The sequence below is a fragment of the Onychomys torridus genome, chromosome 7 (genome assembly GCF_903995425.1).
Source record: "Onychomys torridus chromosome 7, mOncTor1.1, whole genome shotgun sequence".
In the NCBI taxonomy this organism is placed as follows: domain Eukaryota; kingdom Metazoa; phylum Chordata; class Mammalia; order Rodentia; family Cricetidae; genus Onychomys; species Onychomys torridus.
In genome coordinates, this window is record NC_050449.1 from 102,215,803 (window position 1) to 102,243,635 (window position 27,833).

Sequence of the window (27,833 nt, forward strand, 5' to 3'; positions counted from 1 at the left end):
TACTGCTCAGGCTGTAAAACTCGGCACATTGACAGTTCCACCAGTCAAAACTAAAACCAAGGCCTAATCCATCCAAGTCCACAGTTAGGAGAAAGTCTCTAAATGTACTAACCTTGCTTTTTGGCTCCTGTGCTTTGGTCTTACGCAGGGGTTACATGGAAAGTTCTTGGCAAGCAATTGGTGACATGGGGACCAGGGAGGTCTGCTTTTCTGACACACAGGCTGATGTCATCTGTATGACACTGGACGTCCTGATCCTGATTCTGTGATTAAAGAAAAGCTACTGAGTAGAACGGCTTATGACTCACGTCACTGCGGTTGCTGGTTCAGCAACACTGATTCTGCAGCCACTTATTAGGATGCAGAAGGCCTCTCTCCCTAAGAGAATGGGGAGACAGCTACTGTTGTCTACACTGGAGGACCAGGGGAGGTAGAGAAGCCGCTCTCCTCCAGGATAGAGCTGATAACATTCACTGACACTGTCTTCAGCTTGCTGCAGTCAGGAGTGTCTTCTTCCACAGCTGAAACCACCACCAGCTGGAGAGCAAAGTCAGGCCCGCCTTCCTTGTTGCTGTCACCAACAATTGTGCTTCCTGCCACAGATCTTGTCACCATGAAGGCGACCTTCTCAGTGGCCCTCCTGGTTCTAACGGTATCAGTGTGGACTTCCTTTGCAGTTGGTGAGTTACAAGTTCTTGCTCTATCCATATTTTCGGCAATAGATCTAATCTATGGATAAATGAGAGGCGCCAGTGTCATATAGAGTCATTCATTCATTCATTTGCAGTGCCGGAGATTGAGCATAGAGCCTTGTGCGAACAAATGTACCATGGAGCCTCATCCCCAGACACCATCTAGATTCATTTGATCACTGATTCCTCATGCTACAGATGAAGCTGAAATCCAGAGAAAAAAAGGATTCACACAGTGTTACTAAGTATCAAAACCAGAAGTTGAATCCCAGCCTTTCAAATCCAGAGCCACTGACTTTTCCACAATACTAGGTTATCAAAAGGATATTCAGTCCTAGGAAGCATTTGTATCTGTACATATCTCAAACCCAAAAAGAACTTCAGTACGCTCTGGAGAAGGAGATTCAGATCTGCTGGCTAATGATCGACCTTTTTTTTTTTTTCTTCTTTTTTTGGTTTTTCGAGACAGGGTTTCTCTGCAGCTTTGGAGCCTGTCCTGGACTAGCTCTGTAGACCAGGCTGGCCTCAAACTCACAGAGATCTGCCTGGCTCTGCTTCCCAAGTGTTGGGATTACAGGCGTGCGCCACCAGCGCCCAACATGACTGACCATTTTTAGCAAAAGCGGCATTCATAGTTAATTGTAGAGCTGAGGACCCCTACACATTCTTTTCCCGTTTAGACTCCCCAGTTCATCTTTAGTCTCCTATTTTCCATAGCTACTGTCTCTCACATTGAACTTTCCCCACAAGGTCCACACCTTTAAAAGCTTTATAAAAAACAGAACTATTATTCATGTCTTGAATATCTCCTCTCCCTCTGTATCCAATATAATCCTGTCTGGAGGAAACTGGGTGCTTTTCACTCAGTCCTCACCCACTCTGCTACTGAATGTACTGCCCACGGCATAATACCTTGTTTCCTTCTGGTGAATGTTTCAGTCCTTGGGCTCTGTAGGTAACAGGCCCTAAGCAGGGAGACCAGAAGTCAGGGCAGTAGTATAACCTGGCCCCTACTACTCAGGGGCCAGAAGCAGCCTGACTACTGACTGTCATGCTGCATGGGTCAAACAATAACTGAGTCCTACTCTGCCACCCAAAGGAGGAGTGACCCTGTCTGCTGCCAGTAAGCTAAAGCTAGGTGGCTCTTGCTCTGATCTCTTTGGCTTTAACTCTGTATTTGGCTCTGTGTTTCTTATTTAATAAGATTGTTTAGAAATTCATCTACATTTGGTGCTCAACGTGGGGCATGAACCCATAACCCTGGGATTAAGAGTCCCATGCTCTACCGACTGAGCTTCAGCTCCAACCACATGTGTGGCAATCTGGCCACAAGTAGCTCTAGTTGCATGTAGCCACTAGTAGCTATGGTCCAGTGCAGCTCAGCCAGGCCTGATGTCTGTAAACTCTGGCAGAACCAGGGCCTATAACCCCTGGCCTGTGAGGCCACCAACAGTTTTTTAATGAATTCTTGCCATGTGGGCACCATATGATTGCATTGTAGTCAGATCTTCCTTTGTGTTTTGGTAAGGATACATCTTCACAGAATACGGAAGATTATCCCACAATACAAAGATGCTTTGGATTGAGTATGTAAGCTAGTGAAACTCAGCATCTTTTAAGGCATTTCAGTATTAGTGTTACAGATAATTTATAACTTAAAATGTATTTTCTTAAACAACTAAAGAAAATCCAAGTGGCAGGGTGATTGAGGGTGGCTCAGTTGGAAGAGTGCTAGCCCAGCATGCACGAAGCCCTGGGCTCCATCCCAGCACCACATAAACAAGCATAGCACTCAGAAGGTGGAGACTGCAGGCTCAGAAGTTCAAGGTCATCCTGGACTATATAGCAAGCCCAAAGCCAGACTAGACTACATGAGACCCTGAAGAAAGGAGGAGACAGGGAAGGCCATCTAGAACAAAAGCTACTAGCCGTCAGGGGAGAGAAGAAAAGGGAGAAGATGGAGGGATAAGGAGGGAGATTGTCAAAAAACTTCCCTTTAAGATTTATTTTATGTCAGGCAGTGATGGCACACGCCTTTAATCCCAGCACTTGGGAGGCAAAGCCAGGCAGATCTCTGTGAGTTCGAGGCCAGCCTGGTCTATAGAGTGAGTTCCAGGAAGGCACCAAAACTACACAAAGAAACCTTGTCTTGAAAAACAAACAAACAAACAAACAAACAAACGGCTGGAGAGATGGCTCAGAGGTTAAGAGCACCTACTGTTCTTCCAGAGGTCCTGAGTTCAATTCCCAGCACCTACATGGTGGCTCACAACCATCTGTAATGAGATCTGGCACCCTCTTTGTATACATAATAAATAAGTCTTTTTAAAAAATTGGGTGGTGGTGGCACACGCCTGTAATCCCAGCACTCGGGAGGCAGAGGCAGGTGGATCTCTGTGAGTTCGAGGCCAGCCTGGTCTACAAAGCGAGTTCCAGGACAGCCTCCAAAGCCACAGAGAAACCCTGTTTCAGAAAAACAAAAACAAAAACAAAAAAAATTAAGATTTATTTTATGTGCATAAGTGTTTTGACTGCACGTGTGTATGGCACCAGGTTTGGGAACTGGCCTGGCTGTGCACTGCTTTCATATGTGCACTATGTTTGAGCACTGCATTTAGAGGCCAGAAAATGTGTCAGATGCTCTGGAACTGGAGTTATGGTTATAAACCACCCTGTGGGAGCTAAGAACTGAACCTTGATCTTTTGCCAGAATAATAAATGCTTTTAACTGCTGAGCTATCTCTCCAGCCTCAAAGAGTATGTAAAAATGTCTTTATGAAACTGCATAAAATAAATATGTACCAATTTTAAAAAATAATTTTAAAAATGACAAAAAAAAACCTAAGGCTTTTGGAAGTTAAATAACTTCCTCCATGAAGGGAATGGCCAGGTCTCCACTTCACTAAGAGGCAGGAGCTTCCTGCCTCTCTTTGTTCCTGTGGAGGCCAGCTTGTACTAAAGGAGAATGCTGGGCTCTGATGACAGGGTGGGGTGCTCTTGATGATGGGGTGCTCTTGAATGACAAGCAGGGTCTCCTTCACCTCGTTTTTCTCTGAGGACACAGACAGGACAATAACTCTCCCATGTGCATGCTTTTGTCTTCCAGATTTCCCTCTTCCTATGGCCCGTCACATGACGGATGAACTCTTCCAGGAGACAAAGGTGGGTTCCACATCCCAGGTTCCCAAGAACAGGAATGGAGAAAGAGCCAGCTTCCCTTCCAGGTCCCTGGGAGGTAGGGAGCAGGAGGGACTTGCTGGAAGCACCACAATCATAACAGTGTCCCAGGGTGTATGCAGCTCATTTGGTTGCCCCTGGGGGCTCTTCCTACACACTACTCAATATGCGGGCCTCCTGTGATAGCCACCACTAAATGCATGAGGAAGTTATGGTTCAAATTCAAGTTGATCCCAGCCAGATTGTGGTGATGCATGCCTTTAATTTACTTTATTTTATTTAAGATTTATTTATTTATTATGTATACAGTGTTCTGTCTGCATGTATGCCTGCAGGCCAGAAGAGGGCACCAGATCTCATTACAGATGGTTGTGAGCCACCATGTGGTTGCTGGGAACTGAACTCAAGACCTATGGAAGAGCAGCTAGTGCTCTTAACCACTGAACCATCTCTCAAGCCCCGGTGTATGGTGCACGCCTTTAAACCCAGTACTGAGGAGACAGAGGCAGGCAGATCTCTGACTTCAAGGCTATCCTAGTTTACAGAGCTAATTCAGGACAGCCAAGGCTACACAGAAAAACCCTGTCTCAAAAAACAAAAACAAGCTGGGTGGTGGTGGCGCATGCCTTTAATCCCAGCACTCAGGAGGCAGAGCCAGGCAGATCTCTGTGAGTTCGAGGCCAGCCTGGGCTACCAAGTGAGTTCCAGGACAGCCAAAGCTACACAGAGAAACCCTGTCTCGAGAAACAAAACAAAACAAAACAAAAAGAGAAAAGAAATTCTTTTTTCTTAAAATTTTGTTTTAATTTATGTGTGTCTATATGGATGTATGCCATATGTGTACAGGTGCCCGTGGAAGCCAGAAGAATGTCTTGGGTAGCCTGGAGCTGGAGTTACAGGCAGTTGTGAGCCGTCTCATGTGGGAGCTGGGACCTGAACTCTGTTCCTCTACAAGAGCAGCCAGTGCTGCGCCATCTCTCCAACTCCGGAAATGCCTGCTTGGAAAGACGTTGCCCAGCTTTTGCTCTCTGTACCATAATAATCACACTTTGTGGTCTGTAGAACAGAGACTTCTTCCTAATAAGGAACTGGTGGGAGGTTGGGGAATGCATGGAACATCTATGACAGTTATGTAGGTATCATGGTAAGGACCGGCAGAAAGGTGGAGCACCTGAGACCTATTCTCTAAGCTCCTGGCCTGGTGTTCCTTACTCCATCCCCATCCCTGCTACCAGTAACAATGGCCAAAGGACCTGGAGAGAGGGATGGAAGCCATGCTCTGTGTCTCATTTCAGGATTTGTGCAAGAAGAATATAATGAATTGCTGGATCGTTTCCTACTATAATCCCAGTGAGCCTATATGTGCCAGTGACTATGTCACCTACCTAGGCGAGTGCCATCTCTGTTCCAGAATTCTGTAAGTCTCCGTTTTATTATCCCTGCCTCAGCCAGTTTCCAGTAGATCTTCCCACAGACACCCCTCCACTACTGGCTTCTCCATTTCTTCCCTTTTCCCTCCTGCTCCTCAAAGTTGAGTGGGATCCTGTCCCAGCAATGCAGAAACAGGACACCACAGAGGTCAGAGGTCAGTGTCTGGTGCAGAGAACCACCAAGTGGAGGAACTCAGTAGCATTCAGACCATGTAACCACAGCCCAGCTGGCCAAAGAGCAGGCTGACGAGGGATAGGCTGGTGAGACGGCTCAGCAGGTAAAGGCATTTGACACCAAGCCTGATGACCTGACTTTGATCCGTGGTGGAAGGACAGCCCTGCATTCCAAAAGCTGTCCTCTGATCTCCACACATATGCCACATCACACATGTGACCATGCATATACACAAGCAAACACACAAATATACAATATAATTAAAACGCTTTTTAAGGAAGGGGAGGAAGAAGGGAGATGGGCAAAGAAGAGGAAGAGGAGGAGGAGAAGGTGGAAGAAGAGGAGGAAGAGGAGGAGAAGGTGGAGGGAGAGGAGGAGGAGAAGGTGGAGGAAGAGGAAGGAGAGGAGGAGGAGAAGGTGGAGGAAGAGGAGGGAGAGGAGGAGAAGGTGGAGGGAGAGGAAGGAGGAGAAGGTGGAGGAAGAGGAGGGAGAGGAGGAGAAGGTGGAGGAAGAGGAGGGAGAGGAGGAGAAGGTGGAGGAAGAGGAGGGAGAGGAGGAGAAGGTGGAGGAAGAGGAGGGAGAGAAGGGGGAAGAAGAGGAGAAAGCTGGGTAAGTTTTCCCAACTCATGGTTTATTGTTCTTTGAATGAATATTATTCCCCCAAACAACTTTTGAAATGTTCTCCTGTCAGTGGTTTAGTTTGGGGCCTGTGACATTTAGCTTTTGACAACACCTGTACAAAATGCCCAACTCTCTGGTCCAAGGCACAGAAGTCTGCATTAAGGAACCGACAAACAAGTGGGGACTTCCTGAATAGAAGCTGCTTTCTCCAGGGAGGAGATCCACAACTTGTGTACTACTCCCCAGTTAAGCCAATATCTGGTTTTTGTTTTGTTTTGTTTTCAAACACAGGGTTTTTCTGTACAGCACTGGCTATCCTAGAACTCATTCTGTAGATCAGCTGGCCTTGAACTCAGAGATCCGCCTGCCTCTGCCTCCCAAGTGCTGGGATTAAAGATGTGCGCCCCCACCTCCCAGTCCCCCGTATCTTGAGAGAAAAGAGGGATGACATGAGACTGAGTCCAACACCCATCCCTCATGACAGTCTTCTTTAAGAAAAAGAGTCATCTTCTTGGTCAGAGGACAGATGCTTGGCCAAATAGGAATCAGCTCTGTTTGGTGCTCTTGGTTGTATAAATACTAAAACTTGCACTAAGAGCCCATGAAAGAGTTGTGAAGTCAATTTGTATGTCAGTCTCAATGACTGGCACAGATAACTGCCAGTTACAGAGCAGTGGGGACCCACTGCACCACAGACCAAGAGACGTTGTTGTATACAAACTCACTTTAACTATATCAAAAAAGAATTAGGACTTGAGGAAACGGCTCTGTGGGGAAGAATGTTTGTGGGCCCAGCATGACCATCAGAGTTCAGATTCCCAATACCCACATGAGGAAGCCAAACAAGGCTGTTGGGGGGCAGAGAAGGGGGACCACTGGGGCTTTTCAGTACCAGCCAAGCTCTAGGATCAGTAAGAGACCCTATCCCAAGGGAATAAGGTAAAATGATATAGAGCAGGCTATCTCCTCCTCTGGTCTCCACGTGGATACACAGTAGCAGGTCCCTGCACACATACATGTGTAGACAGCTCACACATACATCACACACATATATCTGCATAAACACTAAACAAATAAAATTTTTTGCTTGATCTGTGGATATAGCTCAGTGGTTGAACTCTTCCTCAGTATATGTGAGGCCCTGTGGGGTTCAACACCCCCAAAATTCAAAAATAATTATGGTGCACATCCATGATCCCAGCACAAGGGAGGCAGAAGTAGGCAGATCTCTGTGAGCTGGAGGCCAGCCTGGGCTACATAGCAAGCTCTAAGCCAGCAAAAGCTGTATAGGGAGGGAAGGGAGAAAGATGGTATATATTCCCTCCTTCTTGGAGCGGTCACTGCCATACAAACTCTACCTTTACCCATTGTATACCAGTTAGCACAGGTATAATTATCATACATCAGTTAACATAGGTTAACTATTGTACAGTAGGTTAACACGGGCATAACTATTGTACACCAGTTAACACAGGCATAACTTTTATACACCAGGTTAACACAGGCGTAACTACTGTATACCAGTTAACACAGGCATAACTATTGTATACCAGCTAACACAGGCATAACTATTGTATGCCAGCTAACACAGTTATAATTATTGCTGTTTGCTTTTGAATCAGGAGGAAAAGAAGTACAAGTAAAAAGTACATTTCATTGTCTTTTCTAGCTTCATAGGAGCTGCCCACTACTGGCTCTCTGTTTCTTCACATATTCTAGTTTGTCTGTTTCAGTTGAGACAGGTCTCATTAAAAAAATTAGTGTAAGGTGACCTCAGACTTGCTATAGCCCAGTCTGGCCTCAGACGCATAACCTCCTGGCTCAGCTTCCTGAGGGCTATGATTACAAGTATGAACCACTACACCTGATTTTCTGTGAATGAATTCAAGTTTCTGCCTAGAATCCTTTCATTTAAAAAAATCACATTTTCTTTATTTGAGGAAGAGAAACTTGTACATGCCACAGTGCACACATGGAGGTCAGAGGTCAACTTGTAGGAGTTGACTTTCTACTTTCCATTTATAAGTTCTGTGGATGAACTCAGGTTGTCACCTTGGGAGCAGGTGGGTTTACATGCTGACCCATCTCACCAACCCTGTTAGAAAGTTGTTTTTTTTTTAAGATTTATTATTTATTATGTATACAGTGTTCAGTCTACATGTATGCCTGCAGGCCAGAAAAGGGCACCAGATCCGGTTACAGATGGTTGTGAGCCACCATGTGGTTGCTGGGAATTGAACTCAGGACCTCTGGAAGAACAGCCAGTGCTCTCAACCTCTGAGCCATCTCTCCAGCCCGAGTTTTGGTTCTTTAGGGTTTTGTTTTGTTTTTTTAACTTTTTTGTTTTTGAGAATTTTATTTATTAGTACTATATTTTGTTTTGTTTTGTTTTTGGTTTTTTGGGGTTTTTTTTGGAGCTGAGGATCGAACCCAGGGCCTTGTGCTTGCTAGGCAAGCGCTCTACCACTGAGCTAAAGCCCCAACCCATACTATATTTACATCACTCCCACTCTTCCCTCTTTTCTAACTCCTGTGTGTCCCCTTCCCTCTTGATTTAATTATTATTGTTGCATGTAACCACACACACACACACACACACACACACACACACACACACACACACACACACTGTGGAGTTCATTTATGTTTGCTTATGTGTACTTGTGCTTAGGGCTGACCACTTGAGGTGGGATAACCTAAGAGGGGTTTCCTCCTGGTAAAACCCGATCCTCATCCTCTCAGAATCCTCTGGCTGTGGCTCATCATTTAGGGGTGGGTCCTTGTGAGATTTCCCCTGCCCACGCTAGAACGGTGACTGGTGTAGTCGTCATTCAGATCTTGTTTCTCAGCAGAATGGTTGCCTGAACAAGACCAGTGGGGGTTTTTGATCACAGATTTAATGTCTGTACTCGGAGGTCTGCTGAGTTGTTTTATTTCTTTATCAGTCAGTTTAGATAATTGTGTTTCCACAAAATTTTCAGTGTCACCTAGGTTATCTAATTGATATATGTGTTCCTGGTATTGTCTTAAGATTGTTCAATTTTTTTTTTTTCCAAGACAGGGTTTCTCTGTGTAGCTTTGGTGCCTTCCTGGCTCTCGCTCTGTAGACCATGCTGGTTTTTTGTTTGTTTGTTTGTTTGTTTTTTTAGATTGTTCAATTTTTAATTGTGTGTATGTCTGTGCAAGTGCAAATGAGCATGCAAGTGCATACATGCACATGCACGTACACACACGAGTATGACACATGTAAATACAGGTGCCTATGGAAGCCAGAAGAGGTCATTGGGTCCCCTGAAACTAGAATGTAGGCTGTGCCCAAACTCACCCTCTTCTGACCTCTGTGGGTACACAGACATGTATGGACCCAAAACACATATATATACAAAATAAAATGAATACATTATATATATTAATTCACTGTTATTAACCAAATATTTCTTTTTTGACTTTGCCTAAGATTACCAAGAAATAGTTGATGACATACAACAGAACGAAAAATAATCACTCCATAATATAATTTCTTCCAGATACGAAAGGAGAACCATAATTAAAATGTATGATGGAGAATGTGTAAGTAAAGTCACTTTTATTCTTTCATTTAAAAAGTAAATCACATATCTAACAGCTTATTGTCAAGGATTTTATGAGTGTGAATTGTGTGTGTGTGGTTTATAGTATGTGGGTACATGAGGCGCCCAGAGCAGGCTGCCAACTACCTTTTTGTGTGGCTTCTTTGTTGCTCTCTGCTCTGCTGCCTTGAGACAGGGTATCTCCCTCTCAGGATCCACCTACCTCAGTTCCCCAGTGCTACTCACAGGGACTCACAGCTAAGCCCAGGTTTTGACTTGGTACCGGGAATTCAAACCTAAGTCCTCACATTAGTTCAGCATTTTCTCTTAATCTGAGACATTTTACCAGCCACTGTTATCAAGGATTTGTAACACTGTAACATGAATTCTAAACTGTCTTTTAATTTAAAAAAAAAAATCATGGAGCCAGATATTGGGGCAAATGCTGAAAGATCAGAGAGACAAGCCACAACCATGTCTCACCTCACCAACTCCTCAGCTGAAAAGCCTCAGCCTATAGGCCTCCAGCTGAATGAGCTTCCTCAGCCAAAAAGGCTCCAGCCAAAAAAGCCTCCAGCTGAAAGGGACGCTTCTGCCGAAAAGCCTTCAGTTCCCGTCTCCTCACACCTTATGTATCTTTCTTAGTCCAGCCATCACTTCCTGGGGTAAAGGCGTGTGACTCTCAGTACTGGCGTTAAGGGTGTGTGCACCGCTGCCTGCTGCTTTCTCTCCTAGACTGTCACTATCCTGTATCCAGAGGATCCCTGCCTCCCTAGTGCTAGGATTAAGGGCGTGTGCACCACTGCCTGGCCTCTATCTTTAATCTAGTGGCTTGTGCTGTCCTCTGATCCTCTGGCAAAGTTTATTAGGGTACACAATATATCACCAGGGTTAAGAAAACTATCAAAATGCATAAAGGGGGGGGGTAAAATGAAGCCCATACATCTGTCATACAGATTCAAAAAACTGGGAGGTTTGGGCGTTGGTAGTGGTGGTGGTGGTGCATGCCTTTAATCCCAGCACTGGGAGGCAGAGCCAGGCGGATCTCTGAGTTCGAGGCCAGCCTGGGCTACAGAGTGAGATCCAGGACAAGCACCAAAACTACACAGAGAAACCCTGTCTCTAAAAACCCAAATAAATAAATAATGAATAAATGAATGAATGGATGGATGAATGAATGAATAAACAAATAAATAAATAAATAGAAGAAAAAGAAAATCCAACATACTGCCTATACAGATAGCCTAATATACAGAGAAACAGAAAATAAGTGTATGTAACCAAGCCTAAAAATCAATGATAAACTAAAAGAAATCTGAACCTACAAGCTTGATATGACCAAACAGAAGATTCTGGTGTCTTACCCCTGAGGTCAGAGACAGGTCAAACAAGTTGCAGGGTTATTATCCACGCACATTTCAAGGCGCAGCAGGGACTACTGGGCATCCAACACAGTGAATCTGCAAGGTGAAATAACACTGTCTTTGCTGTCTGCTACCAGAACTCCTTCTTGCTCAGCATGAGGAGGGTGGCATCACATTCAAGCTCTCAATTGCTGGCCTTGTGGACAAAGCTAAAGCCTGACCAGGGGTAGTAAACATACAGCTGAGACAGACATGGTGTTGTGTATCTGTGATTCCAGCACCTGCAGACAGAGGCAGAAGGGTCAGAAATTCAAGGTCATCCTTAGCTACATAAGTTTGAGACCAACCTGGGCTATATGAAACCTTGTCTCAAAAACCAAATAAACAAATAAAAACAAAAATAAAAAAGAAAGAAAAGAAAAATCACCAGAGAGGTGATTCGGTGTGTAGTGTGTTAAGAACACTGGTTGCTCTTTCAGAAGCCCCATTTAACTTCCAGGATCTACACTGGTGACTCACAACCATCTATAACTCAGCTCCAGGGGATCCAATGCTGTTTTGCTGACCTCCACAGGCACCAGGCACAAAATGGTTCACAGATACACATGCAAGCAAAACACTCAGGTACACTTAAAAAAAAAAAAAAAAAAGCTTATGTCATGACATACACCTTTAATCCCAACACAGAGGAGGAGTTCTGTGAGTTTGAGGCCAGCCTGGTCTACACAGCCAGTTCCAGGCCAGCCAGGGCTACACAGTGAAACACTGTCTCCAAAAACTAAAAAATAACAACACAAAAACAAGAAACAAAAATTATATGACTTAATAGAGAAACAATCCATTCTCCTGAATTATTAGTTAAAATTAAAACTATGATAGTTTTCTTTAAAACTGTGTTAGACAATATTTTATTTCCATGATTATTCCAGCTGATACTAGATCTCTGAAAAATGCAGAACACTGTGGATGAGTTAGCAGACAGGTGGCAGAACCTAAAGGGATATTTTATCATCTCAACATTCCATATTTCAGGCAGAAAGCAAGAATATGCATCTTTATTTATTCTTTTTTCCCCCTCATTTTTCCTTAGATTTTTAGATTTTGTTTGTCTGTTTCTGTTTCTGAGATAGGGTCTCACTATGTAGCCCTGGCTATTCTGGAACTCTCTATGTAGACCAGGCAGACTTTGAACTCACGGAGATCTGCCTGCCTCTGCCTTCAGAGTGCTGGAATTCAAGCCATAGACCATACCCACCTAGCTTGTTCTTAATATTAATATGTTCTTAATAGTCAGAAAAAAATGACAAAAGAAATAGGTAAAAAAAAAATTTTTTTTAAAGAAGAAAGAGAAAAGCCAAATCTGAAATTCTAGCACTTGGGAGGCTGCTACAGGAGGATTACAGATTTGAACCAGCCTTGCCTCCACTGTAAGACCTGGTTTCTAAACCAAAAATCAGAGACAAAAGAATATGCACTCAGGCTTGTTCACGAGCTGATTGACATGTGAAGTCTGCTCAAATACTCTGGAATAACTGGATAGGTTCAAACTGAAACAATAATGAGATGCCAATTTACCGGCTGCTGGAAAGTCAGAAGTCCCAGAAGTATCTAATGCCGGGGGAGACAAGAGGTCAGGATTCTCAAGATCTCTTGTCTGGGAACTATGAGGACTTAAAGTCACTGTGGAGAAAAATCTCACATGTTTTAGATAATGTAACGAACTATGTACATATGTATCTTATGAAGCAATATTTCCAACCTTGAAAATGACCAAGAAATGCTCTCATGGCTTTGCGTAGTGACACAGGAGTCTATGGAGGTGTTTATCATGGTGTGAAGCAAAAGAAAATGGATGGATGGATGGATGGATGGCAGTTCTTCCCCACAGACTTGCACAAGTTTTCTATTTATATCATAAACGGGAGGAGGGCTGGTTCTTACACCTTTCCCCCAGCCTTTCTTCCTGCCTAGTATCACACTGTTTACTGTTATCCCTTCCCCCAGCTCTCTCACAGGCACTTTAAAGGCACACTTCCTAGCTACATCTCATATTCAAATAAACAGAGTTCTGGAGAGGCCATGTGATTTGTCTCAAACCCTCTGAGCTGAGAACTGAGAATATGGGGGTCCATTTCCTGTTCTGCTCTTTATACAGCCCTGGGCCTACCCCGTGGGTCACATCCCTCTAATCTAATACCTCCCATCTGCTCTGCTGGAATGGAGTTCTGAGAGGCTCCCAGTTCCCAGAAGCACAGGCACCCACACCCTGTGCTCTCTGCTCTGCCCACCTCTACTTTGCTATCTTTTCATCCTTCAGTGACATCGGAATGTCTCGTCAGCCTCGGTTCGGGGCCAGCTCCCTCTTGCTGGATTGGGGTACGCAGCGTAGTAGCTTGTCTCATCGTTTTGCCGACTTCAACTCGAAGCAAGCATTTCTCTTGCAGATTTACTCCTTGGAGGATTCTGAAGAGGAATAAAAGCTACTGGATCCTCAGATAGCCAAGTGAAGCGTGATGGCTGAGCCTTCAAAGATACCCAATTTGGGGGACAGAGGCTGGAGTTCTTGGTAGAGAACTTGCTTAGCATGTATGAAGCCTTAGGTTCAATGTCTAATGTTAGGAGGAAAAAAAGGAATAGCTCCTTGAGAAGTGCATCCTGGTAGTAGAGGATACTTGGATCAAATCCATTGATTTGCTTCTTCAATAAATGATTCTCAGCATAGCTTGGCTGGTAAACATTTTCTCAGTTAATAACTTTTTTTCCCCTTCGAGACAGGATTTCTGTGTAGCCCTGGCTGTTCTGGAGCTCAGAGCTCTGCCTGCCTCAGTCTTCCGAGTACTAAAGACATGCGCCGTTACCACTCAGCAAGAACCTTTTCAATATATCAGATATTCTATGTTCATATCCCTCCATATTTTCACATAGTGATCAAATAACCAATGAAATGCAAAATGAGGGAATAACTATCTCAGTAGCAGAAATATTTACAAACTGAGGGCTTTGGTCATAATTAAGTGGGATAGTTGTCCTGTTAACTGTATAGCTCTCAGGATGCCTCATAACAACTACACCATAAAAGGGATTCAGATTTTAATTTTGTGTATTGAGTGCTTTTGCCTACATGTATGTCTGTGTACCACAAGCATCTGTGATGCCGTAGAAGTCAGAAGACTGTGTCATATTCCTACAAGTGGAGCGATAGATGGGTGTGCGACACCATGAGGGCACTAGGAATCAAACCCTGGCCCTCTGTAAGAGCAGTAACTGCTGAACCACCCCTGTAGCTCCAAAGGTTTATGTTTATTTTTAAACTATGTGAATGTGTCTAGATATGGATATGTGCAGGTACCCACAAAAGCCAGAGGCATTGGACCCTGGAACTTGAGTTACAGGGGGTTGAGTTATCTGACTTGGATCCTCTGCAAGAGCAGACATGCTCTTAACCACTGAACTGTCTCCAACTTGGAATTCAGAGTTTTATTGAAAGAAAATTTGTTGAGTATGATATTGGAGTGATTCCTGGTGATGGTAGTGTTTCTCTATACTTCTCAGTAAGGTTCCTAGAGCTCAAAACAAACTTAAGCTGGGTCTGATGGAGCAGATCTGCAACCCTAGCTACAAGGGAGACTGAGACAGAAGAATTGCAAATTCAAGGCATGCCTTGGCCATGGTTTAGGACAGCCTGGGAAACTGGTGTACAGATAGCTCCAGCATGTACATGGTTCCCCAAACAGCACAGTATTGGTGGGGGTTTTACTCTTTTTGGGGGAGCCTGCCACCCAGCTACCAAATAGATCACACATAGAGGTTTGTTCTTAACTATGAATGCCCACCCTTAGCTTGGTTTAGTTTCTTGCCAGCTTTCCTTAACTAAAATTACCCCATCTACCTTTTCCCTCTGGGTTTTTCCTGTTCTTTTCTGTAAATCTTACCCTTACTCCATTGTTGGTTATGTAGTGGGTGGCTGGCCCCTGGAGTCCTCCTCCTTCTCTGGCTGCTAGATCTTTTTTCCCAGATTTCTCCTTCTATATATACTCTCTGCCTGCCAGCCCCGCATATCCTTTCTCCTGCCTTGCTATTGGCCAGCTCTTTATTAGACCATCAGATGTTTTAGACAGGCACAGTCACACAGCTTCACAGAGTTAAACAAATGCAACATAAACAAAAGTAACACACCTTAAAATGATATTCTACTACAACACAGAATCAACAAAATGACAACAAAAATGCCTGAGAAGTATATTTCTATTTCATTAACAAAACAAAACACCTTGCAGGCTGCTAAAGGGGAAAAAGTCAGCAAGTCTTACCCAGCTGTGAACCCTGTGAACTTAATAGTGACTAGCATGGCAAGCTATGCCCCGTGAGTGCCACAGTGGCACAAGCAGATGAGGGTCTGAGGCCTACTTCATAAGAGGCAACACATGCCTGGTTCCGTAAATCTGGCAAAGGGAGTACAAATATCCTGAGAGCCAGAGGACCAGGATGCCTGCTGCAAGATGGCATCTTCTAACCATGGCAGAAACTGCACCCACGAAATATCAACAATATTCTCCTAAAAAGACCTGCATAATTGCAAGACCAGTTGACATGCCAACATAGATGAAGAAACCCCTTAAGTCCCCACCTCTAGGTTACCAATGCCAGCTGAGAGATCCATTTTCTCCAGGCACCAGCTCCCTCATAGCCTATCTAATCTCAAGTGTGTAGCCCTACCTGTGTACATATGAGCAGTCAGTACATTTTATAAAAGTTACAGGCAGTTGTGAGCTACCATGTGGGCTGTGGGAGCTGAGCCCAGGTCCTCTGCAAGAGCAGCAAGTGTTCTTAACCATCGAGCTATCTCTTTAGCCCCTAATTTATTTTATTTGTGTGTGCACATACACACTGCAGCACATATATGGAGGTCAGAGGACAACCTGGGGATGAGGGCCAGTCTCTCTTTATACCATATGGATCCTGGGGATTGTACTCCGGTCATCAAGCTTGGTGGCAAATGCTTTTATCTACAGATCCATCTTGCCAGCCCATTATTAACCTCTTAATAGTTGATTTTTCCCAGTTGAGTGTAGACTCACAAAATGGAGACTGAAAAACTACCATGGGAGGGATGAGAGAGGGATCTGTACGTAGTTGGTATGTAAAATGAACTTAAAATTTTTTTTAAACATTTTTTTTTTTTTTTAACCAGAGCTGAGGACCTAACCCAGGGCCTTATGCTTGCTGGGCAAGCACTTTACCACTGAGCTAAATCCCCAACCCCTAAAAAAATTTTTAAATAAAAAAAGAAAAAAGAAAAAAGAAAAGCTACCATGGAATTTCCTGAATATGTAGGTGCAAAATAATGCTCTGATATCATCCATGTTTTGGTAATAATATAGATACTTATTATTGCTGTTGTTTCAAGTGAAGCAAGCTCCTAAGTTCAGTATTAAAGTAAGAGTTAGAAGACAGGCATATTTGGTTCCCATATTAAACTACAGTCTCTAACAGCTCCTTAGATTATCAATAGACCTAACAATTTGACCTCCACCTACCTGCCATTCCTTTCTTTCTTTCTTTCTTTCTTTCTTTCTTTCTTTCTTTCTCTCTCTCTCTCTCTCTCTCTCTCTTTCTTTCTTTCTTTTTTTTTTGTTGTTGTTGTTGTTTTTTCGAGACAAGGTTTCTTGGTGTAGCTTTGGAGCCTGTCCTGGATCTCACTCTGTAGCCCTGACTGGCCTCGAACTCACAGAGATCCGAACTCAGGGGCAGGTGGATGTCTGAGTTCGAGGCCAGCCTAGTCTACAAAGAGAGTTCCAGGGCAGGTAGGCTACACAGAAAAACCCTACCTCGAAAAATAAATAATAAATGAAAGAAAGAAACGGACTTTTCTCAGGAAGACATCAGCGTAAACAAGCTGTTGGTCAGCACTGCAGCCCCTCCCTCCTTCCAACATCCCAGGAGTGCCACGTCTGGGGACCCAAGTCCGGAACTTCACCCGCCGCTAGGCAGTAGGACACGGACACACGGACGGGGACACACGGACGGGGACACGCCCGCACGGCAGACACAGACACACACGGCCGACACGAGGACACACACCACAGACACAGACACGGCAGACACGACACAACCCCGCCCCCACAACACACACACACACACGCACACACGGCCGACACGAGGACACACACCACAGACACGGCTGATCCGACACAACCCCGCCCCCCACAACACACACACCGACACACACGACGGGGAACTTTCCGGCCGCTAGGCAGTAGGACCCTAGGCGGGCTGCCCGGCAACGTGCCTGAAGGACCCCAAAGGGCCCCACAGGCTAACTAGCTCAGTGCCTGCTGGTCTAGAGCGTTGCCGGGAGGACCAGGTTCCCGGGAGGACCAGGTGAACACAGAACCCAAGCCTGCATTGGAGCCGGGGTAGCTGAGTTTGCGGTGGGCTTTGGCCCGGTGTAGAGAAGCGCAGATCGTAAGGTTTGAGGCCTAGAACAGGGAGGAAGTAGGCGGTTCCGGAGTCAAGACTTCGGTGGGGGCGTGGCCACAGAAGTGGGGTCAGAGTAGTGTTGAGGGGTCAGCAAGTTCGAGACTACCGTGGGAGTAAAAGAAATGGCCTCAGGTGGCGGGCAGCTGGTAAAATCTTAACTGTCTGATAGGGTGACCTCTGAGTCAGGCCACTTTCTTTTTTTCTTTTATTTTCTTTGGTTTGGGGAGACAAGGTTTCTCAGTGTAACCGCGCTGGCTGTCCTGGACCTCGCTGTGTAGACCAGGCTGGTTTCGAATTCTCAGAGATCCTCCTGCCTTTCTTTACATGACAGCATTTTCTCGTAAAACAGTGGCCGACAGCCCTAACCAACGGGCGTTTGTAGAGGAACCACACACCCCCTTCTATAGGTCACCTGTCCTCCCTAGGAGACCTCTTAACAGCCTGGCCCTGGGATGGCTGGATCAAGTTCATGCACTGATTCCTCCAGCTAAATACTGTGGAAAGCCAGGTCCGTACTGGGGACCCTGTATAGGAACTAAGGTGAGGATGGTGAATGAAGCAGACCCCTGCTTTCATGAAGCTGGGCTTTAATGGAGAAGATGTAGCTGAAAGAAGCATTTGAGCCCTGAAAGTCTGACTGGAGAAGTGAGCTGGGTGCACATGGGCAAAAAGGACATAACGGGGAAGCAGAGGAGCAATGGAGACACTTCCTTACACAGAGCTTGTCAGGCCTGAAAGGCATGGGACTGAACAAGCCCGTGAAACTGGGGTAAAAGAGTTAGGGGCTGTGGGGCTCCAGATGGAGCCAGAGAAGTTAAAGTCTGGGTCTTCAAAACTCACAATACTGATTGGCTTGAGGAGGGGACTGTATAGTTAGCTTTTATTGTTGTAGCACAGATTTAGAGAGTGTGTCCAGAGTGAAAGCCTAGACACCATTGAGGAGGGTGTCACAGAAGTCCCAAAGGAAGTTAAAAGGAAGAGATTTGTATGGGCTTTGAGATATAGTATATAGGTAAGACTTTTAGAACTTGTGTGGAGGTGGGGAGTCGGGAACTGGAGGGCTCAAGGACATCCCCGTGTATACTTGGCCACACTGCCACGTTATCATCTAGAATGTTACTAGGTGAAGTGGGTATGCTGATCCTGTACTGCTTAGATTGGGCTTGGCTACATAGTTTGAGCGGAACATCCAGTAATGAGCTGTAGAGATGGCATGAATAGAAGAGACCTTAGCATAGTTTCTTTGTATCGGCTGTCCCCTGGCACCACCACCATGGTTGGCTAAGCTATGTGCAGGCTAAAAGGAATGAGAGCGTTACCCGATTCTGCCCTGCTCGTGTTGCCGGGCACCTCTGTGTTTGCTATCAGGTTAGAGATGATATTTGAGGCCATGGTTGGTTTGGTGCGGTTTGGTTAGGGCCTGGCTGTGTAGTTCAGCTGTGCAGTCAGCTGCTAAGTGCTAGAATTGCAGGTGTGTGCCTTTGCACCCAGCCGAATCTTTCCTCCTGCAAACGTGGTTTCTCACACGTAAGTAGAATTCCACCGTGGGAAGTGACCTCTGATGCTTGACCAAGTCTAGAAATATTGTCTGTTATGATTTCCACAAGTATTGATTGAAATCACTTACAGAATATTGAACCCTGGGAATAGAAATAAGGCTGTGCTGTCAGGTCATTTGATCAGGAACACTGACTTGAGCCTCTTTGTGCCACATACTGTTCAAGCTGCTGCACGCACGAAGAGGTTCAGCCAGGCCGTGAGCTCATAGTTGTCTAAATCCGTCGACTGAGGACAGCTGAACATGTTAACAGATGTGATTTGGGCAGGGGAGACCATCCATAATATTAGATAAGAGATGGTGTGTGGCCCTGAAGCCTTTTTGTTGTCCAGGGGCAGCCTGATCTCTTGGTCAGTCAGTCTTCCAACCCTGCAGTGGATGGAGGAACAGTGGGGTAGGACCATACAGCAGTCCTTGTTTCTTTCTGCTCTTTTTCGGGGCCGCCATCCAGTGCCCAAATAAATTCACACGTGGAGACTTACTCTTAATTATGAATGTCCGACCTTAGCTTGGCTTAGTTTCTAGCCAGCTTTCCTTAACTTAAATTATCCCATCTACCTTTTGCCTCTGGGCTTTTCCCGTTCTCTTACTTTCATAAATCTTACTCTTATTCCGTGGTTTGCTGGCTGTGTAGTGGGTGGCTGGCCCCTGGAGTCCTCCTTCTTTTCTGGCTGCTAGATCTTTTTACTTCTTCCTCCCAGATTTCTCCCTCTTCTTAGACTCTCTGCCTGCCAGCCCCGCCTACCCTTTCTCCTGCCTTGCTATTGGTTGTTCTTTATTAGACCAGCAGGTGTGTTAGACAGGCACAGTCACACAGCTTCACAGAGTTACACAATTCAATATAAACAAAAGTAACACACCTTAAAGTGATATTCTACTACACATTTAGTCTTTTATTTTACTTTATTTTTTTGAGACAGGGTTTCTCTGCATAACAGCTCTGGCTGCCCTGGAACTTGCTTTGTAGACCAGGATCACTTCAAACTCAGAGATCTGCCTACCTCTGCCTCCTGAGGGCTGGGATTAAAGGCATGTGCCACCACCGCCCAGCTAAGTCATTGTGGTCTTCAGGTTAGACTGTTCAAGAGTAGACATCATAAACCTTATTAAAAACACAAAAGAGTTTAGAAGATAGGAAAGTATTGGCAAGGGCAGGTGGTAGCATCAACTTAATCTCTCTTCAGTGGAGGACTCCCTGATGCACTTACACTTGCAGCATAACCCAGACTGTATGTCCCACAGGGACCTGAATGTGTCCCCTACAATTTCATGTGTGCAGATAGGTATTATATACAGCCTTACAGTGTAACAACCAAATGATCTGTGAGTCTTGGGTGAAGGCCTTGGTTGGCTTGCAAGGCTAGATGGCCTCCAGGGTAGAAGGGGCCGAGAGCTCAACACTGTGGTCCTTAATCCAGCTCTCTGATGGCAGGGGTGAGATGACCTCCATCTTGCGAAGTCCTCAGGCCCTCCAGCTCACACTAGCCCTGATCAAGCCTGATGCAGTTGCCCACCCACTGATTCTGGAGGTAAGAATGAACCCTCCGCCTCCACTACCCTGTTTCAGGTGCCACAGGACCAATTGTGACAGTTAATAACTCAGTCATGTGCTAGATGCTGAGGTTGAAAAGTAGATGGATCAGCTTCATTGTTCAGCATATAAAGGCTTGAGTGTGAGCCATGGATCTCACATGGTGGAAGGAGAGAACCAACTCTTGCAAGTTGTCATCTCTACACACACACACACACATACACACACACACATACACACTCTCACACACAGACACACACACACACACAGACACACATACACACATACACACACACACATACACACACACACATACACACACACACATACACACACATACACACACACACACATACACACACATACACACACACATACACACACACACACACACACACACACACACACAAATAAGGAAAGCTAGCTAAGGAGACAGAAGAGATGGCTCATTGGTTAGGAGTACTGGCTCCTCTTCCAGAGGACCTGGGTTCAATTCCCAGCACTCATATGGCAGCTCACAGCTGTCTGTAACTCCAGTTCTAGGGGATCTGACACCCTCACACAGACACACATGCAAACAAAACACCAAAGTGCATAAAAAATAACTTAAAAAAAAAAAGAAGAAGAAAAGAATAGCTAGCTGGACAGGAGAGATGGCTTAGTGGTTAAGAGCACCTGCTTCTCTTGCAGAGGACCTGGGTTCAGTTCTCAGCACCGATATAGTGGTTCAAAGTCACTCCTAACTCAAGTTCCAGAGGTCTCAATGATACCTCCTCTGGCAGGAGATATGCTTGTGGTAAACATGCAAACAAAACAGATACATAAAATAAAATTACATATGTATTGGGCTGGAGAGATGGCTCAGTGGTTAAGAGCACTGACTGCTCTTCCAGAGGTCCTGAGTTCAATTCACAGCACCTACAACCACCTGCAATGAGATCTGGTCCCTTCTTCTGGCCTGCAGGGACACATGCAGGCAGAATACTGTATACATAATAAATAAATAAATCTTTTAAAAAAAGAAAAGAATAGCTACCTGGGTATGGTGACAAAGCAGAGACAGGCGGATCTCTGTGAGTTCCAGGACAGCCAGAGCTACACAGAGAAGTCCTGTCTCAAAAAAAAAAAAAAAAAAGAAAGAAAGAAAGAAAAAAAGAAAGAAAAAAAGAGGCTAAGAGATGGACTGACCCTAAAAAGACTATATTCTTAGAGAGTTAGGACATATATAAAGTACAAGAAACATTTGTTTTGCATTATTTATATTTTTGTTTATTTTTCATGAGTGCTGGGGATTTGAATTCAAGTCCTCATGCCTGCACAGCAAATGCTCTTACCCACTGAACCATCTTCCTGCATCAGTTTTCTTGTAACAAGTTTTATTGGGTAGCTGCAGCTGGCCTGAAATTCACTATGTAGACCAGGCTGACCTAGAACTCAGAGTTCCACCTGCCTCTGCCTCCAGAGTGCTAGGATTAAAGATGTATTTCACCATGCCCAGTCCCAATTAAAAAAAAAAAAAAAAAGCAAAACTCTAGAGTGTGTGTGTGTGTGTGTGTGTTTGTGTGTGTGTTATATTAGTTTATCTAAAGGGGTGCACTGCCATGCCCAGCCTATATTTTTAAACAAATTATACTAGTTTAAGCTAATCTGATAGCTTAAAACAACTCATTTCAGGCTGGAAAGATGGCTCAGCACTTACGAGCACTGGCTGCTCTTCTAGAGGACCTGGGTTTGGTTCCCAGTACTACATCTTGGGTCATAACCATCTATAACTCCAGTTCCAAGGAATCCAACACCCTCTTCTGGCTTCCTCAGATGCTAGGCACATATACACTACACAGAAATACAAACAGGCAAAACACTCATTAGATAATAAAAATACTTTTCTAAAACAGTACATGTTTTTTGTCTCCCAATTCTATAGTTTAGAGGTCAGTAGGTTTCCCTGGGTTATCTCCTGCTTAGAGTCTCTTGAGACCAAAGACAAGATGTGGACTACCTAGGCCCTTACGTAGAGTGTCCAGGGATTTCCCACCTCCAGGATTGCTCATGCTGTTGGCAGAGGATGGTTCCTGTGTGCTCGCTAGCCTTCAGGCAGGAAAGACTTGGTTTCTAGAGCTAGCGCACACTCCTCACACGTGCAGTGGTGTAGCTAATCCTTCATGGTTTTCAGAACTCTCTAGCTTTCAGCCCCTGGCCAGAGAAAACTGCTTTTAAAGGGCTTGTGTGACTTTGATTTAGGTTTGTTTGGTTGTTATATGTGTGTTTGAGAGAGAGATAGCATGTGTGTGTACCATGATGTATGTGGAGGTCAGAGGACAACTTCACGGAAGTTGGTTCTTGCCTTCCCCAGTGTGGATCCTGGGGTTGAATTTGGGTCCTCAGGCTTAACAGCAAGTGCCTTTACCCACTGAGCCATCTTGCTGGCCTTGGGCGACTGTTTAGTCCTACCAGGTAAAGCTCCCTTCATCTAGAGCAGAATCGACCGATTAGTAACCCAAATGTGTCTGTAAAATCTGCTTTGTTGTGTGACGTGACTCAATCATGTCTTGTCACATGCACAGGCCTGAGGACGGGTGGAAAACCTGAGCTGAGAACCGGTACCTGGAAATCATTACCACCATTTGAGATGGTGGAATGGACAAATTGACAAGGAAGGACTATAGAAGTAGGCAAGGGCAGAATGACAAAGTATTAGTGAATTCTAAGAGTTAGGAAATGCTGCTGCTGCTTCTTTTTTTTGGTTTTTCAAGACAGGGTTTCTCTGTGTATCCATGGCTGTCCTGGAACTCACTCTGTAGAACAGTCTGGCCTTGAACTCACAGAAACCCACCTGCCTCTGCCTCCCTAGTGCTGGGCCACCACCGCCCAGCCTGGAAATGCTTCTAATAAGAACAAGGCAGACAGGCCAGGCAGTGGTGGCGCACGCCTTTCATCCCAGCCCTGGGGAGACAGAGGCAGGTGGATCTCTGAGTTTGAGGCCAGCCTGGTCTACAGAGTGAGTTCCAGGACAGACAGGGCTACAAAGAACCACAAGAAACCCTGTCTGAAAACAAGGAAGAAGAAGGCAGACAAAGGGGAGGGGTCTCCTGGGACTCTGCCATTGTAAGGTTGAGAGCTCAGGAGGCTTCAGATAGTGTGCAGCACAGGTGGCTGGGGGGGGGGGGGGGGGGGGGGCGGTGGTGGCAGCGGCAGCAAGTAGAGTGCCAGCACTCCAGAATGGGATGAGGACCCAGGCCTCCGGGGATAAGCAAGCATTGGTTAATGCCAGGAGATCGGAAGGGAGACACTGGAGCAGGGATGGCTGCCTGGACCTGGCAACCAGGGAGAAGTGGTAGAGGGCAAGGAAGGGTAGCCGTGAGTGCTAGGCTAAAGTGCATACACCTTGTTCCATGGTAGAAACCACCCAGAACTCTCTGACCAAAGCATACCACCTAAATAAGTTGAGTTTTTAATCAAATGTGATGGTTTAGAGTGAATGAGAGAAACTGAGGGCAGGGCCATTAAAAAGACTTGCATGGTGTTCCGGGTGGTGGGGCCTAGGGACATTACTTCTTGTCCCCATGTACCTCAGCTTCTTATGCTGGCAGTATATCTGAGGTCTTATCCCACCGTGTTAATCAGCTTTCTGCCACTGGGCCATACTTAAAAGAACGGAAGGTGCTTTTTGCCTCAGAGGTTCACAGATTGTAATCTGTAGCGCCTGGTCCTGTCTCCTCGAGCCGATGCTGAGGGAGAACATTGTGGTGAGAAGTTCTCACAGCATGGACTGGGATGTGAAGAGTGGACAGGCTGAGTTCCGGTTCCCCTTCCAGAGCACACTCCTAGTGATACCTTGTTCAGGCCCACCTTCTGGAGTCTCCATGGCCATCAGCTGTCTTCACACATGAGCTGCGGGGGGTTGAAGGGTACTTAATATCCAGACCATGGCACCCATCCACAGGACGGACACTTTAAGTGATCCCTTTAGACAATCACATCTCCGTGATGTTTGTTTTCCAGGCTGTTCATCAGCAGATTCTGAGCAACAAGTTCCTCATCGTGCGGATGAGGGAGCTGCAGTGGAGAAGGGAAGACTGCCGGAGGTTTTACCGAGAGCACGAAGGTAAGGCCGGGTTTGCATTACAGCGTCCCAACCGCGCGCTGTGTGTGTGTGCCTGTGTGTGTGCGCGTGTGCGTGTGCGCGTGCGCGTGTGCGTGTGCGTGTGCGTGTGTGTGTGTGTGTGTGTGTGTGTGTGTGTGTGCGCGCGCGCGCATGTGCACATTATTTCACTTAATTTTTCTCAGATTTAGAAAAGGAGGTGGCAGGTAGTATTCTATAACACACACAACACACACACACATACACACACACTCACACACACACATAGAAAGATAAAATAATTTCCCCTAATCATAGCAAGCTAATGTTGTTATATCCCAGGGCATAGATTTGTAAGACACATTAGGGAAGTTAATGACTAAACCACAACTGTTCAAATTGTAAGTGGCAGAATCTAGATCTGCACTTAGAAAAGTCGGGCTCCAAGGTTCTTGTTATTCTCTGTAAACAGTGCGGTGTTATAGGTAGTGGAAAGTGAGAAACCTGGCTTGGGCACCATGTCCTCATGAAGAAACTCTCTCTTTGCAGGGCGTTTTTTCTATCAGCGGCTGGTGGAGTTCATGGCCAGGTACTTCTAACTTTGGTCCCAACATCTTCACATGCTATGGCATATCTCCTCTTCCCTATGAGTAGAATTGTCACTTTCATTTACCACTTTTTAAAGATGTAGTCACTGTTAAGTCTAAAGAAACTTGACTGGGGCTGGAGGATGGCTCAGTGGTTAAGATCACCGACTGCTCTTCCAGAGGTCCCCAGTTCAATTCCCAGCACCCACATGGCAGCTCACAACTGCCTGTAACTCCAGTTCCAGGGCATCTGACACCTTCACACCAATGTACATAAAATAAAGTTAAATAAATTATTTAAAAAAGAAAAAAGAAAGAAAGAAAGAAAAGAAACTTGACTGATGCCAGGCAGTGGTATTGCACAGTTTTAATCCTAGCACTCAGGAGGCAGAGGCAGGAGGATCTCTGTGAGTTTCAGGGCAGCCTGGTCTAAGAAGAGAGTTCCAGGAGAGCCAGGGATGTTACACAGAGAAACTCTATGTTTTAAAAATCCAAAAAAGGCCTGGTGGTGGTGGTGCACGCCTTTAATCCCAGCACTCGGGAAGCAGAAGCAGGCGGATCTCTGTGAGTTTAAGGCCAACCTGGTCTCCAAAGCGAGTTCCAGAACAGGCACCAAAACTACACAGAGAAACCCTGTCTCAAAAAAAAAAAACAAAACAAAACAACAACAAAAAAAAAAAACACCCCGGGGCTGGAGAGATGGCTCAGAGGTTAAGAGCACTGGCTGCTCTTCCAGAGGTCCTGAGTTCAATTCCCAGCAACCACATGGTGGCTCACAACCATCTGTAATGAGATCTGGCGCCCTCTTCTGACCTGTAGTCATACATGCTGTATACATAATAAGTAAATCTTAAAAAAAAAGAATCACGGTGAGCTACACTGAGCCACAGGAGGTGGGCGCCTGTCCTATGGTTACTAAACCAGTGGCCATGGCGGAGTGCTGGGGAATGCTGCTTAGCAACTCTACTGATCACTTCTTGCACTCAGTCAGCAGCCTCTCCCCATCACTTTCTCTTTGAAACTGATCAGTACTCACTGGAAGGGCAAAGAAATTCTCAGGAAGTACAGTTTGCTTTATTCTTGCCCTGTTCACAACAGAGTAGGTGGCCAGTCCCTTCTTTTATTCTCAGTGGTCCAATCCGAGCCTACATCCTTGCCCACAAAGATGCCATCCAGCTTTGGAGAACACTGATGGGACCCACCAGAGTATTTCGAGCACGCCACATGGCCCCAGATTCAATTCGTGGGAGTTTGGGCCTCACTGACACCCGAAACACTACCCATGGCTCAGGTGAGTCTAAACCTCTCGTCCACAGCCACAAATGAGGACGGATGTCCTGGGGTGATGAGTAAGCCGTGAGAGGAGGTTGACAGCCAGTGGTCCCTCCACTGAGCTTTGTTGCATGTATTCCGCCCCGTTATAACTGTCTCAGCCACGTGGCCTGTGAGCTTTCTTTGCATACTCCAGTGCTGAGTGGTTCAGGGTTCTGAGCCTGATGCTGCCTGCCTTGCCTGCCTCTACCCTATATTCTCTGTGATAACCCTTCTCTTTCTTTTGTTTTGTTTTGTGTTGAGACATGGTCTTGTTTGGTTTCCTAAACTGGTCCCAATCTTGGAATCCTCCTGCCTCAACCTCCAAAGTAGCTCTTCTCTCCCTTTCCTCTCCTCATAGACTCTGTGGTTTCTGCCAGCAGAGAGATTGCAGCGTTCTTTCCTGACTTCAGTGAACAGCGCTGGTATGAAGAGGAGGAACCGCAGCTGCGCCGTGGTCCTGTGCGCTACAGTCCAGAGGAGGGCATCCACTGTGCAGCTGACACATGAGGCCCCAAACCAGCCTCATAAAGCCTATCAGTCTCTGAGGGGGAATCATGGACTGAAGGCACTGTCTCTGCTGGACCCCATCACCTGCCCAAAGACCTAGCACATCCCTGCCCAGCTGCTGTAATCTAGCTCTATCTACCTCTTCTATGGAATATTCATGGGTGTTAAGGAAGGGTGGTGACTCCTCTTTTTGTGTGTGTTGGGGGCAGGAGGGCAGTTGAGACAGGTTTCTCTGTGTAACAGCTCTGGCCATCCCAGAACTTGCTTTGTGACCAGGCTGGCCTTGAACTCAAAGAGATCTGCCTGCCTCTGCCTCCCAGATGCTACGATTAAAGGCGTGTGCCACCACCGTCCAGCTGGTGACTCCTCTTTTTGCAAAGAAATGTCATCCTTCCTCAAGAAGGAGCCTGCCTGTGGACCAGCCAGGAAAATGCAGTGACTGTGTAACTAACATTTTATCTGGCTTCTTTAATAAACTCTTGCTACTAAATCCTCTGGCTGGCAGCACTCCTGTACAAGCTTTTCCTGCCCTTCATTGGAGTTGTTGCCTCTGCCCTGAAGCCAGGATTCTGGTCTGTGCTAACTGAAGAGAGAATCATGTAAGAATCTCTCAGTGGGTTGATTATGTAGCACATAAATGCACCCATTCACTGAGTTGAGTGTGGACTCAAAACCATGCTGTGCACTTAGGCACAGGGATGTGTCCTGGAGGAAGATATTGTGGTTGATTTTTTTTTTTTTTACTCT

At 45.7% G+C, this 27,833-nt stretch overlaps 2 protein-coding genes across 11 annotated transcripts; both read left to right on the forward strand.

The window, feature by feature from the left end:
* The first annotated feature begins 407 nt into the window (after nucleotides 1-407).
* On the forward strand, nucleotides 408-13,689 carry Spink8 (serine peptidase inhibitor Kazal type 8 (putative)). 2 transcript variants are annotated; one of them, XM_036191657.1, is made up of 5 exons: nucleotides 408-680; nucleotides 3,799-3,854; nucleotides 5,165-5,286; nucleotides 9,623-9,665; nucleotides 13,473-13,689. In XM_036191657.1, the coding sequence occupies exons 1-5, from the start codon at nucleotides 614-616 to the stop codon at nucleotides 13,503-13,505; spliced, it is 321 nt and encodes a 106-aa protein (XP_036047550.1). In that variant the 5' UTR covers nucleotides 408-613; the 3' UTR covers nucleotides 13,506-13,689. The 2 variants fall into 2 exon arrangements, with proteins under 2 accessions (XP_036047550.1, XP_036047551.1); XM_036191658.1 differs by lacking the exon at nucleotides 13,473-13,689 and adding an exon at nucleotides 13,346-13,405.
* Nucleotides 13,690-17,334: 3,645 nt separating this feature from the next.
* Nme6 (NME/NM23 nucleoside diphosphate kinase 6) lies at nucleotides 17,335-27,317 on the forward strand. 9 transcript variants are annotated; one of them, XM_036193156.1, is made up of 6 exons: nucleotides 17,335-17,409; nucleotides 20,499-20,595; nucleotides 24,600-24,702; nucleotides 25,228-25,267; nucleotides 26,396-26,556; nucleotides 26,957-27,317. In XM_036193156.1, the coding sequence occupies exons 2-6, from the start codon at nucleotides 20,506-20,508 to the stop codon at nucleotides 27,184-27,186; spliced, it is 624 nt and encodes a 207-aa protein (XP_036049049.1). In that variant the 5' UTR covers nucleotides 17,335-17,409; nucleotides 20,499-20,505; the 3' UTR covers nucleotides 27,187-27,317. The 9 variants fall into 9 exon arrangements, with proteins under 9 accessions (XP_036049049.1, XP_036049054.1, XP_036049055.1 ...); XM_036193161.1 differs by having other exon boundaries at nucleotides 26,938-27,144; XM_036193160.1 differs by lacking the exon at nucleotides 17,335-17,409 and adding an exon at nucleotides 17,997-18,016.
* The last annotated feature ends 516 nt before the right edge of the window (nucleotides 27,318-27,833 follow it).

What these genes read in the sequence shown, in the direction of transcription:
- Spink8 (XM_036191657.1), top strand. Translation starts at nt 614, where the DNA reads ATGAAGGCGACCTTCTCAGTGGCCCTCCTGGTTCTAACGGTATCAGTG. An exon ending in AACTCTTCCAGGAGACAAAG is followed by an intron (nt 3,855 to 5,164) that starts GTGGGTTCCACA and finishes GTCTCATTTCAG; the next exon opens with GATTTGTGCAAGAAGAATAT. An exon ending in CATCTCTGTTCCAGAATTCT is followed by an intron (nt 5,287 to 9,622) that starts GTAAGTCTCCGT and finishes AATTTCTTCCAG; the next exon opens with ATACGAAAGGAGAACCATAA.
- Nme6 (XM_036193153.1), top strand. Translation starts at nt 17,833, where the DNA reads ATGACAGCATTTTCTCGTAAAACAGTGGCCGACAGCCCTAACCAACGG. An exon ending in GTTTTACCGAGAGCACGAAG is followed by an intron (nt 24,703 to 25,227) that starts GTAAGGCCGGGT and finishes CTCTCTTTGCAG; the next exon opens with GGCGTTTTTTCTATCAGCGG. An exon ending in AAACACTACCCATGGCTCAG is followed by an intron (nt 26,557 to 26,956) that starts GTGAGTCTAAAC and finishes GGTTTCTGCCAG; the next exon opens with CAGAGAGATTGCAGCGTTCT.